The following is a 12453-nucleotide window of genomic DNA, read 5'->3' as shown; positions in this document are numbered from 1 at the left end:
GCTTCAGATTCTCTAATAGTGAAATTGAAACAGACCTAGATTATGCTAACTCTTGAGCTCTCTGAGTTAGGTGACTGAGTTAGGTCTTTACTTTTACAGACTTGACAGCATCCAGTATTTATCACCTCTTGAAGAGAAGCATCAACGATTCAATCCATCCAGATGATAGCACATTTCCTGGTAAGTGTAACAGTATAACAAAAGCCTCCCCCCACCCCTAATCTGGCACAACATTTTACTGGATATTAGTTTAACAACTGAGGAATATAAGAAATACTTGTTGACTTTTAATAAGTCACAGGGATATGGAGATATCTTAAGGAAATACTCGGCTACGTTACCATTCCTTTCTGGTATTTGGATGTTGTAAGTTGTTACAAAAGTTACTCTGGAATCCTACTTTGAGTTTTGTTTCTTTCATGATTCCCCCCTCCTCCATCTTTAGGTATATATAGCATAAGGTAATGTGACATTGTGAAGAGATTCTTGCCTTGAGTAAAGACACATTATTAAAGCTCCCATGTTGACTTTACCACTTATTTGTGGGTTTTTTTCCCCCCTGTCCATTCTTACTGATTCTCTTAAAACAAAGACAAAAACAACTTTGTACTTGCCAAAGACAGTGCTCTTCTCTTGATTTCACTTGTGTTTTTGGTAAGAAATCTTTCCTCCCTTTAGCGCTGTTGGTATTTTACAAACACGTCTATTTGCTTTGATAACTTCCTTTTCTTTTGCTTCTTCTCCATCTGACAATGTTCCTTAAAGACTCAGAAAATGGAAATATGAAAATATTCTAAAGGCTGAAGGAAATGTCTGTAGATGCCAGGAAGAATGTCCTCATTCTGATTGCTATAGCTCTCATGATTCTGTGATAATCTGCTCTTTTCTTTTCCTAATTAGAGACCCTCCAGTCTCTTGAGGTGGGGGGGGGGGCAGCTCTCACCACTGAAGAATGATTGCTAGTATGTGCTGCACTATCCTGTTTTCCAAGTTCTAATGGTACTAATTTCTTAAGTTGGTAAAGTTTAGATAGTGCTATTGTAGCAGCAAAGATTTCCCCCATTCATGCTTTTAAAAGAGATCTTGGGAGCATCCTAGAGGTTCTCATGAATGTATTCACCCAGCTTATATGGGCAGAGTGTCTCATAAAACTCTCCTTTTGAATAGTAATGCAGAACTCTGCAAGCTGAAGTCATGTAAGACCATCCTAATACAATAACCAATTAGATATTACAGTTGTTCCATGACCTGTAACATTCTATCAAAGCTTGTTGGGGGCCATTGAGATGGCTCAGTGGGTAGAATTGCTTGCTAATATGGCTGATGACCTGAGTTGCATCCCCAGGACCCAGGAAGGAGAGAACCAACTGCAAATTGTCTTTTGATCTCCACAAGGAGCTGTGACACACGTGTCCACACACACACACACACACACACACACACACACACACACACACACACAAAATGTAATTTTAAAAAATTTAAAGCACTGATTGATTTTACGTATTTAAGAAAGTAAGTAGTAAAGGTGATATGTGTATTGAGAATTAAAAAATGAGACACACTGCAATGTAAAAACAGCATTGAAAACAGCCAGTCAGCACTTTCCACAGGTCATCATAGAACTTACACAGATTTAGCATCTTTTCAGTGCTCTGGTGACTTACACTCTAGTATCAGCTGTCAGTATTGTGAGATATCCCTCCATTCCTTTAATGTGAAAGATTTTGCTGCCGTTATTTTCCTTGGGACAGATGACAGATGACCTTATCCTTTTTATCATGTTTGTCACAGTAACTAATCTAGAACTCTTTTATGCTTGTTTTTTTTGATTTTTTGAGACAGGGATTCTCTGTGTAGCTCTGGCTGTCCTGGAACTCACTCTGTAGACCAGGCTGGCCTTGAACTCCCAGAGATCCACCTGCCTCCCTGAGTGCTGGGATTAAAGGCATGTGCCACCACCGCCCGGATAGAACTCTATTTATATAGATTGGAATAGCACTTTCAGCACTAACAATTTGGGTTTTTTGTGTTCTTCTTCTTTCTCACTACTTACCTTTTCTAGTTAACCGTTGAAAAATACTACATGAATTTACATCAGGAGACCGGGAGGAAACAAAATTTAGATCCTTTGCTGTCCCTGTGTAAGCTAAATGGTAGATGTTCAGTGATCAGTTGGCAAACTGTGAAAGTAGTAACATGATTAGTCACTGGCATGGCACACGTCTTTTGTTTGGTAATGGTTTGTGCACTGAAAAGATAGGTTTGTATAGTTATGCAGACATCTTTGTAAGTACTATCAGTGCATTTGGACTTTTTCCTAATTTGGACTATCAGTGCATTAAAGGTTTTATTTCAGGGAAGATGAGATCTTCTTCTTCTTCTTCTTCTTCTCCTCCTCCTCCTCCTCCTCCTCCTCCTCCTCTTCTTCCTCCTCCTCCCCCTCCTCCTCCCCCTCCTCCTCCCCCTCCTCCTCCCCCTTCTTCCTTCTTTTCTTTCTTTCCTTTAAATAGGTATGGGTATGGGGTATGCATGTGTATATGCTTGTTCTCATGTAATCTAGGGATCCCTTCTCTACCTCTCAAGTGTTGGGATTATAGGTGTGTGCCTCACCTGCCTGCCTGGCTTTTATGTGGGGTCTGGGGATCTGAGCTGCAGTCTTCACAGTTGCATGACATGTACTTTATCTGTGAGTCACTTCCCCAACGTCCAGATCTGCTTTTGAGGTACTCTAGTTGTAGTGGACACATTTGAGAAAGTCAGAGCTATTGGAGTTATTGCAGAAGATCAGCTGACGGGTGAGGGGAGGTAGATGGCTTGTAGGAAGTGGATAGATCTGAAGGGAATTGGAGGGAGAATACCTGACTTAATGTTGACTTGGCTTCGTTTATTAGAAAGGAGTCATAAATGATATTAGAAATCTGACTGGGATAAATGTGATGGGGACATTTACTAACATGGAAGCATATTCATAAGCATGATGCCTTGTTTAGAACATGTGGATAGTTGCCTAGTAAGATATTGAAGTAAAATATTGTGTAAAAGTTGAACAGAGATGTGTATATCTCAAACCACAGGAGAATAGTGCTGGAGATGTGGTTATCAAATCACCCGTGTATAGATGGAAGCCATGAGAAAAATGAGGTTGTTTATAGATGATGGAAAGACAAAGGAACTCAAAAGAATCCAAGGATTCAAAGAACACCAATTTTAAGAGACCATGAAGGAGGAGCCGGAAGAATTAGTAGGACAGATCCAAGTGATTTAGGGGCAAGTAGTCATATGATGAGTCACCTTTGAGTCTTCTTTCTCTCTCATATGCTGAGAAATTAAATAGCAACAAAACTGAAAATTAGTACTTTAGTAAGGAGTCAGCTATTGGTGACTTTGAATCCGATTTCAGGTGGTATTTTGGAAACAAAAAAGCCCACTGAAATGTCTTTGAAGGGCTTGGCGAAGCTGATGAGGAAGAGGTGGTCACAGACAGGCAGCATTTTCGGGGAGTTAATGAAAAAAGTGAAGAAAGGGATGCAGCAGTAGCTGAACACGTGAAGCTGGGACTCCATCAGGAAATGCCGCTTGGAGAAAAATGTCTGTGGTTTTCAGGGTGAGGGGCTGGTTTGGAGCGCCTGCGCTGGGATCACGTTGAGGGATAACCTTGTATTGGAAGGTAGTGCTTCTTGCATTTTGGCAGGAAGGAATGAAGAAAGACCTAACAGGAAGGCAAGTAGAGTGGTCTGATGTTGCATGAATCTTAAAAGTTCTTATTAATAAAATCAAACCCGGAGCCAAGTATTGGAGTGAACACTGGAAGATCAGAGAGACGGAACAAGCCACAGCTAACCTCACCTGGCCAACTTCTCAGCTGATCTTGTTTCCTCAGACTGGAAGCCTCTGTGTCCTCATATCTGAATGGCTCTCAACTGAACTGTGCTGCTCAAAACCTAAAAGCTTAACCAGCCAAATGCTTAACCAGCCAAATGCTTCTAGTTTCTGGTCCTCACGCCTTATATGTCTTTCTGCTTTCTGCCTCAACTCCCTGGGATTAAAGGCTTGCTTTCTGGGATTAAAGGCGTGAGTCACCATGCTTGGCTGTATCCTTGAACACATGGATTTCTGCCTCTGGAATGCTAGGATTAAAGGTGTGTGCTGCTACTGCCTATCCTCTGTGTTTAATATTGTGGCTGTTCTGTCTCTGACCCCAGATAAGTTTATTAGGGTGCACAATATTTTGGGGAACACAATACCACCTCACTGTAAGGACTTAATAGTCAGTGGCTTCCAGTAAGGACAAAAAAGGATTCTGCTGAGCTCTCTGGAAGAAAGTTGCAATAGACAGTTAGCACCTCACCTCACTCTCACAGGTTAAGTGCATGCTGCACGTTTTCCCTCCCAGCCTTGACTCTGGTTTCTCTACAAAGCTCTCAATTCCCTCTGGTTCCTCAGAGATGCGTTCCAGAGTGACCTTTGAGTTCTTTTTATTATCATTAATTATTATTATTATTATTATTATTATTATTATTATTATTATTGCATTTTCCAAGTAGACTATCTTCCTGTGGCCAGGTAGAACCAAGCCTGCGTGGTCTTTGGAGAGGGAATTATTCTTACTTAGTAGCCTTTCTGGTTTTGTATGACCAACCCAGAGGGAATTGTTCTTCCTCAGTAGCCTATCTGATTTTGTATGACCAAGCCATAATTGAGTAGCTGTGGTTTTTTTTTTAACATTATAGTAGATTTTAAATGATGGTTGAGTAATGTGGATTTTGTATTATGATGAATTCATGCAAACTTGGAACTTTGTTCTTTAAACAGATTGAAGGCTTTGCATTTTTACCAGTGGTTTAAAAAAGACACATGTAGAAGTGTATATAACTTGGAGAACTGTAGACTATGTTTCAGAATTATGTAATTCCCTCAGCAGTCATTTGCTGACGATGACTGCTTTTTTTATTGTCTGCCTTTCTTCTAATAAGTGTGATTTGTTTTCAAGCTTGTTCAGTGGGTGGCACACCTCATCCCAGGAAGTGGTTCTTTGCCGTGCAAGCAATATGCGGATTTTATCAGGTAATAGCTGTTCGTGAATGCCTTTCCTACTAGAAAGAATTTCATGACTCCAGTTCGTTTAATGCCACCTTTTGATCGGTTGGTTTTGTAATAGCTCTTGGGAGATGCCTGTGCTGTAAATGGTTCCATGACTCCTCTGCTTACCACCATTTCCTCTGTTAGTTTTGTAGTTCTGATTGGCAAGAGATACATTTTGATGCTGAAAAAGATAAAATAGAAGATGTTCTTCAAGCAAACATAGAGGAATGTCAGAGTGCTGCTGAGTGTTTTGAAGACGATGACAGTAACAGCAGGGAGTCCTTGTCCTGGGCTGAGTATGCTCGCAGGCGGATGCTGCCTTTCAGATGTTCAGCACTAGCCTGTCGTTTAGAGACGGGAGAGAAAAGATGGAGTATTTTAGCACTGATAGCGGGGGAATTTTAATCAACTGCGATAGTTAATACTTCATTTCTTAGAAGACACTGGGCAGTTTAGCCCTGTTATCTAATCAGTACCTGGAAATGTGGTTTAGGTTTACACAACTGTTAGGATGCTGTTTGCACCGGCATGGCCTTTCCTTGAAGCTAACTTCTGCCTGATACTGTGATAGCTGGACTTGAGCGAGCACTTACTTAATGCTAACAGCCAGCACTCAGACGGAAGCACATCGTTCTTCTCTTCTCTCTGGCTTTTTTCCACTTTATATGCCTCTTCGACATTTCTGATACGTTTTGTAATCCACAGAATTTCTGAGGAGTGTCAATGTGACTGACTTGTAAGCTTCTTGACTCTGGTTAGAATGTGAAAGCGATCCAGGCACTAAGTTATGATCATCTTTCTTCTTAAGGTGTTCCATTTCTGACTCATTAAGCCCTTTTATTTTAGCCTTTGTAATGTGACAGGAAAGGCTTTTGTTTTGTTTTGGTATTCATATAATATACCTATAAATTGTATAGGCTTTAAGAGTTCCTTCTTCCTGATTTCAGATTGTGGTATTCACTCTGTTAGTGAAGGAGGTGAAGAAGAGGGAGGAACTGTGGAATTAGTAGGAGTTAGGAAAGTACTCTCTGGTTATATGAGGCAAAGCTAGGGCCTTAGCTCTCCTGGGTATCTGTTTATTCACTCATCAAGTATGGAAGGTTTTTTAGTTACTTTCTAAGATACCTCCATTGAGCCTTAAAAGGACCTTGTCAATTCATGTTTTATCACTGAAAAAACTATGCAGGAGTTTGCATGTGGCCATATTTCCACAAGAGGGAGCCTGAAAACTATAGTCTAGCACAGGATGCTTTAAGATTTTTTTTTTAGACAATATCACCCTATGAAAAAGGATTGAAAGATTCTTATCCTGTATAATAAATTATTCTGAGAACAAAATTTCACCATATGAATAAAATTTATAAGTTTTTAGGACTCTGAGCAAAATGTTATATTCTCAGTGAAGGCTTAGAACTAACAGAGAAAAACAGTGTCCTTTATTAAAACCTACTGCTGGCTTGTTTTGAAGATTAGAAAAATGTTTGGTGTATTATTTATATTGAATACATAAAATATAACTTAGGGGTTTTGTTTCCATTATTTGTTTCCATTGTTGGTTCTGTTTGGTTTTTGGGTGTGGGTAAAAGCGTGTACTTGCAGGATGAATTCTAGCTTTTATACGTAATAGTTACATTATTTTAGGACACTTATGTAAAGGAGAAATACTATCCTAATGGTACATGGGTTTGTCAGCAGAGTCAAAGAAGGTCATGTGTCTAATGTATGTGACTGTGGGTACACAGATCATTATTGCCTATTTTGATTATATGGTTTATATATGTGTGTGTTTATATATATATGCATATTTGTGTAGGGTTTTTTTTTCTAAATCTATTCTTTTATTGTAGCCTATATGAAGAATCAGCAGAAAATTTGCATCAGTTATCAGACAAGCTTCCTGCTCCTGGTAACACAATAACTGTTTTTGATCATTTGTATTTTCTACTTTATATGGATGAGTGATGAAGTCAGTGTATTCTATAGAACATTAATCCTGTAAATTCCAGGAAAAAAAGCTTCTTTAACCTAGATAGTTTGGATAACATTCTTTTATAGTGCGGTTAGCATGCTCATCACCAGATGGAATGTTGTGCCGTGGAACAAAGCTCTTTGCTCAGCATTTTTTTTATAGGAACCTTTTTTTTTTTTTGTTCCTAAAATGGGAAGCATATTTTATGAACTACCATATGATATTATCCTTAAAACTTTTTTTGTTCTAACGTAGCTTTTGTGTGTGTGTGTGTGTTACTCAAATAGTCATTGGTAAAATTTGGCACAGTTTGGTATTTACAAATACTTTTGCAGTTTTTTATGAATATTTTCATTGTTGAACATCATTTATTGACATGTTCGATGTCTGAATTATATGTCATGCATTGTTTTAGGAACTGAATATACAGTGGTGTGTGAAGCTGGATAATTATAAAGGATCTCAAAGCTTACACATAGTAAAATTCTTATAATCAAGGAGCTGGCATTTAGAGCCAGATTTTACTGCAGAGTCCTGTATGGAAAATAACTAAGGGTGTGTTGAGATGGCTCACTGGTTAAGGGCACTGGCTGCTCTCACAGAGGACCTGGGTTCAGTTCCCAACACCTTCATGGAAGCTCAAAACCATCTATAATTCTAGTTCCAGGAAATCCAGTGCCCTTTTCTGGCTTCCATATGCATCAGACATGCACAGTCATGCAGACAAACATACCCATGAAATAAGGAAAAATACTTTAAAGAGAAAATAACAGAATGTATTCACAAATAAACATTTTTATAACTTTTTCTCCCAAGGATTGAACCCAGGGCCTTGTACATGTTAATCTACTCCCTAACCCATCAGATTTCTTTTAGTAAAATGTATCAGATTTAAAATATTTACTAAAATATTATACAGTTGCTGTTTTCATCAAATTAAATGCCTTTGATTATCCAATTTTTATTTGGTTTCCATTTCATTTTAACTTTTCTCATCCTTCAATACATTTGTAATTTTATGTCATTTAAACTGGTATGAAGTAAACCTTTCTCGGAATCTAATGATGCTAGTATAATTGGTTATACTGAATGTTTTATTGTCCTTTAAGAGAAATGATTTATTTGAGCTTTGCAATTTTATACTCATTCATTCCCTTTTGGATAACAAAATTAAATGTAGGAGAATATAATGAAATTGCACAGGTTTTTTTTTTTTTTTTTCCCCTGTTGAGTACAATAGCATTGATGATCTCCAGAGCAATGCATATAATTAACTACTGCTGGAGACTCGGCGAGCAATTATGATATAGTTCATTGTTTTCTACCATGCGCTAGCTATTTCCAGATAATATGGCATGAACTCAAATGATGAATGCTTCAAATTTTTGAACTCCTGAAGATGTGTATTGGTTTGAAATACTCCTCTGTCTTCTAAATAAGTTTAAAATTTAGTTGTTTAGAGCACTGTTTTGAGCCACTCTAGATTGAACATCTTTTAAAAATTATGATTTTTTTTTCTAGGTAGAGCAATGATAGACATAATTCTCTTGCCTTCCGACAAAGGTCTTCCTACATTGAAAGAGTGCTTGCCCACTGTAGGGGCGTTGAAACATCTGAAGGAGTGGCATTCAGCCAAAGTTACCATAGCAGGAAGTCACTGTGAAATGTAAGCTCCTTTGGTCATATGTCATTGTTCTGTTCAGATCTGCTGCCGGGGTTTCAGTAGATTGAGCCTTTGAAAAGGACTTTAATGTGACGAGGTCGTGTTTTCTGTCGCACTGTGATTAGAGAGTTGTACCTTTACTGCCACCTAGATTTTGCTCCTTTCATATTTCCTAGATGTTTACATATTTGATAAACCCTATCAGTGCTGATCTATAATCACTGTTGAGCCTTGGTTCTCCAAATTCACTGTGTACTTTCAGGCAGGTACCCAGTGAGCACTGGGGTGACTGGTATGCTGGATTCATCCCGTTCTGTCTGCTCTCTATGGTATATGCCAAGGTAGAAATAAGTACACACAGTTGTATTTATGACACATTAGTAGAGGTCAATTGTGCATTCCAGTTTTGATTCCAAAGTTAGTACTCAGACTGGATTTATGAACTTCATGATTTTTTTTTTGATTTCATAAATCAGGCACTTAATAGAATTGTGACCAAGGCAGGTATAGTAGTCGATAGTTGTTGAGTTAAGAAAGTGAGAACACACCAGCTCCTCGCATGGAAGTACAGGTAAAGCAGGAATGCTAACAGTCAGCATTGCCCCTGATCAAGCGCTGCCATGGAATTCATAAAAGCCATGAAGGAAGATTTGGGGTGACAATTCTGTTTCTGATCTGAGGGACGGGAACATCTGACACGTGAAGCCGGGAGTAACAGGACGGTTTCTGTTCACATAGTAGGGATGATGATGACTCTGAATGTGTAGGAATGTGGCAGCCCGTCCTCAGAGACTGACTTAGTGGGTCATTCATATTAATATAAAATTGCAGTTACCTCTCTTAGGCTGTAGCTAAAATGTAGCCATTAAAAATAAGAAAGACAGAATTACCATCATTTAATCATCAAAATCTTTTTTTTTTTTTTTTTTTTTAAACAGTAATTGTCAGAAAATTGCAGAATACCTTTCAGCAAATGTTGTACCTTTCGAGGAGTTCAGAAATGCCATTGACTCAAGGGAATTGTGGAGGGGAGAGATTCAGATCCGGGAAAGAAAGGTAAAGAGATTTCTTGCTTTCACCATGTACAGCGAAGTAGACCTTCAGACCTTGTTTCCAGTACAACTGAAGTCAACACCAGTGTCCCTCAGGAAGATGTTCTAGATTGACCCCAAGTGGAGTTTTCTACAGTGATAGAAACTGTGTATCTGCTCATAACAGTGGCCCTTAAGCTACATATTGCTACCGAGAACTATCTGTGACTTGTTGTGCCCTCAACTGAATTTTTAATTTTATTTCATTTTAATTACTTATAATATCAGTAGTCACTGTGATTAAGTTTTAGGTATTACTGTTCTGTAGTGTGGCATTTTGAAAACAGTATTAGATATTAGTCAAATTCATATTGTTGAACTAAGTCGATTAATTTTATTGCCAAAGTTATCCACCAGAAAAAGTAGTGGGAGCAGTTACCTAGTATTCTTAGGTGATCTCTGCCGTATACAAGCCAGCTAACCTGAACAGTGTTTTAAAAGTTTTACTAGACCCTAGATATATCGTCTCTGTGATGAAATTGTCACTTAGATTTCTTTAGTCCTAAATTTCTGAGGTAAGTGTTGGTGGTTTTTATATCTATTTTGTAATATGTTCATATTAATTCTTATAAGTTTTATAGATAGGAAAATTAAGACAATTTCTTAATGTTTGTTCAAGATAGTGTGCCATCATGAATGGGCTCTTACATTCCCATTTTTTTGTTTGTTTATTTGTTTTTTATACTTTTTTCTCCCATTATCTTTCTTATTGGCTTAATGAAACATCTAATAAAACAATAGGAAAAATGTGCCTAGTCTATCTAGATTAACATGCTGGCTATCCTAGTTTTAGGAAGATTCAGTTTTCAGGAAAACTGTCTCTGCAAATGGTGTTGCTGGGAATGAATGAATGAATGAATGAATGAAATAAACAGCATTCAGCCAAAGTTGTAGGTGGAAGTTTCTCAGTCCTGCCCGGCCCTGTGGTCCCACAGCCGCTTATAAATAATCACTCTGAGGCTTATATTAATTACAAACTGTATGGCCTATGAGTCAGACTTCTTGCTAGCTACTTTCTCTGGTCCTGCCTGACCCCACAGTTGGGATGACTCTCTCCCATCCACATTCCCGCAGCTGCTTGGTCCCAAGTAAACATACAGAGGCGTATATTACTGACAGACTTCTTGCTTGCCAGCTCTTATAACTTAACTCAACCCATTTCTATTAATCTATATGTTGCCACATGGCCATGGCATGACTGGTCTGCTAGAATCTTGTTGCTCCTTCAATGGCATGCAGGCATCTCTTCTGACTCCACCCTCTGTCTCGTCTTCAGTTCGAATGTACTGCCTAACCCTATCCTGCCCTGCCATAGACCAGTGCAGCTTTATTTACCAATCAGAGCAGCACACATTCACTGCGTAACAGAAAGACGTCCCCCAGCACAGAGTGGAAGAGCTGACAATGGGAGCAGGAAAATTGCCTTGGTTTTCACTTTCTCAAGTCATGTGCTCACATGCAGGCAGATCATGCCAGAGTTCTCCTGTAGTATGAAGTTAAGCACTCATTAATCCACAGTAAACATTTCTTTCTTTTCTTCTTCTTGTTTTTTGTTTGTTTGTTTGTTTGTTTTGGTTTTCCGAGACAGGATTTCTCTGTGTAGCTTTGCGCCTTTCCTGGCTCTCAATCTTTAGACCAGGCTGGCCTCGAACTCACAGAGATCCACCTGCCTCTGCCTCCCAAGTGCTGGGATTAAAGGTGTGTGCCACCACCGCCCGGCATCACAGTAAGCATTTCAAACTCGGCGCACTTCATAGCTTCCAGCCAGCAGTCATTCCAGTAGACTCTAGAGTTATAATGCCCCAATTTACATTTTGACTTGGTTCCAATTTTGTGTGAAATCTTGGTACCAGAGATGATGATGATAATCCATAGGGGTTTTTTTGAGTTCTGTTATTTAGAGTACAGAATAATGACAACAATATGTCCTGGCTGTCAGTATTTTTGCGTCTTTACTGTTAACAGCGGCAGCGTTACGGCTTCTGTGGTAACTGTATTTCTTATCACCCACGTACATTGGAGGTAAACCCTGCGAGGTACTGTACTAAGTACCTAGTACCTGTGTACTAAGTACACAGGCAGCTTCTATGTGGCTGTAACTTACAGACTGGTAGGAAGCCAGGCATTGAATGTGTATGGGGAGGTTGCTTGGTCCTGTGGGCTGCATGAAACAGTTAGCATTCTATTGCTGACTAACCAAGGATCATGGAAAGGTTTTTTTATGAGAAGTTGATGATGAAGTTAATAGAATGATGTTAATAGCTTTCTAATAGGGAAAACTACCCTTCTTTTTGTTTTGAGCTGATGTATCCAAAAAAAGAAAGAAAGAAAGAAAGAAAGAAAGAAAGAAAGAAAGAAAGAAAGAAAAGAAAATTCACACTCATATATTTTATATTTAGAGTAATGTTAGTTTCTTCTCAATATTTTCATTCTAATACAATACATTAGTCTTTATTCATAACACCTGTAACTGAGTTCTCTTGGTTTCTCTTTTCAGTTTGGATTTGAAATTAGTTTTCCTGAATTTTGTTTAAAGGGAGTTACACCTACGAGTGTTAGTACATGTAATTTAAATCCCTGCTTTCTTGCCCAAAAGATAGCACCATCGAAGGATAAGACTATTCTGCCTAAGGTAATTATATATA

At 38.6% G+C, this 12453-nt stretch overlaps 1 protein-coding gene across 1 annotated transcript in view; it reads left to right on the top strand.

The window, feature by feature from the left end:
• Mtbp (MDM2 binding protein) overlaps positions 1 to 12453 on the top strand; it is a 71046-nt gene that overhangs the window by 989 nt on the left and 57604 nt on the right. The window contains exons 2-8 of the mRNA XM_059246965.1: positions 100 to 180; positions 4994 to 5067; positions 5230 to 5381; positions 6933 to 6991; positions 8576 to 8720; positions 9656 to 9773; positions 12306 to 12440. Of these exons, the coding sequence (XP_059102948.1) occupies positions 100 to 180; positions 4994 to 5067; positions 5230 to 5381; positions 6933 to 6991; positions 8576 to 8720; positions 9656 to 9773; positions 12306 to 12440 (764 nt within the window). The remainder of the gene's footprint in view (positions 1 to 99; positions 181 to 4993; positions 5068 to 5229; positions 5382 to 6932; positions 6992 to 8575; positions 8721 to 9655; positions 9774 to 12305; positions 12441 to 12453) is intronic.

This window comes from Peromyscus eremicus, chromosome 20 (genome assembly GCF_949786415.1).
Source record: "Peromyscus eremicus chromosome 20, PerEre_H2_v1, whole genome shotgun sequence".
NCBI lineage: Eukaryota > Metazoa > Chordata > Mammalia > Rodentia > Cricetidae > Peromyscus > Peromyscus eremicus.
The sequence above is the reverse complement of the archived record's forward strand: the minus strand, read 5'-3'. Positions and strand labels throughout refer to the sequence as shown.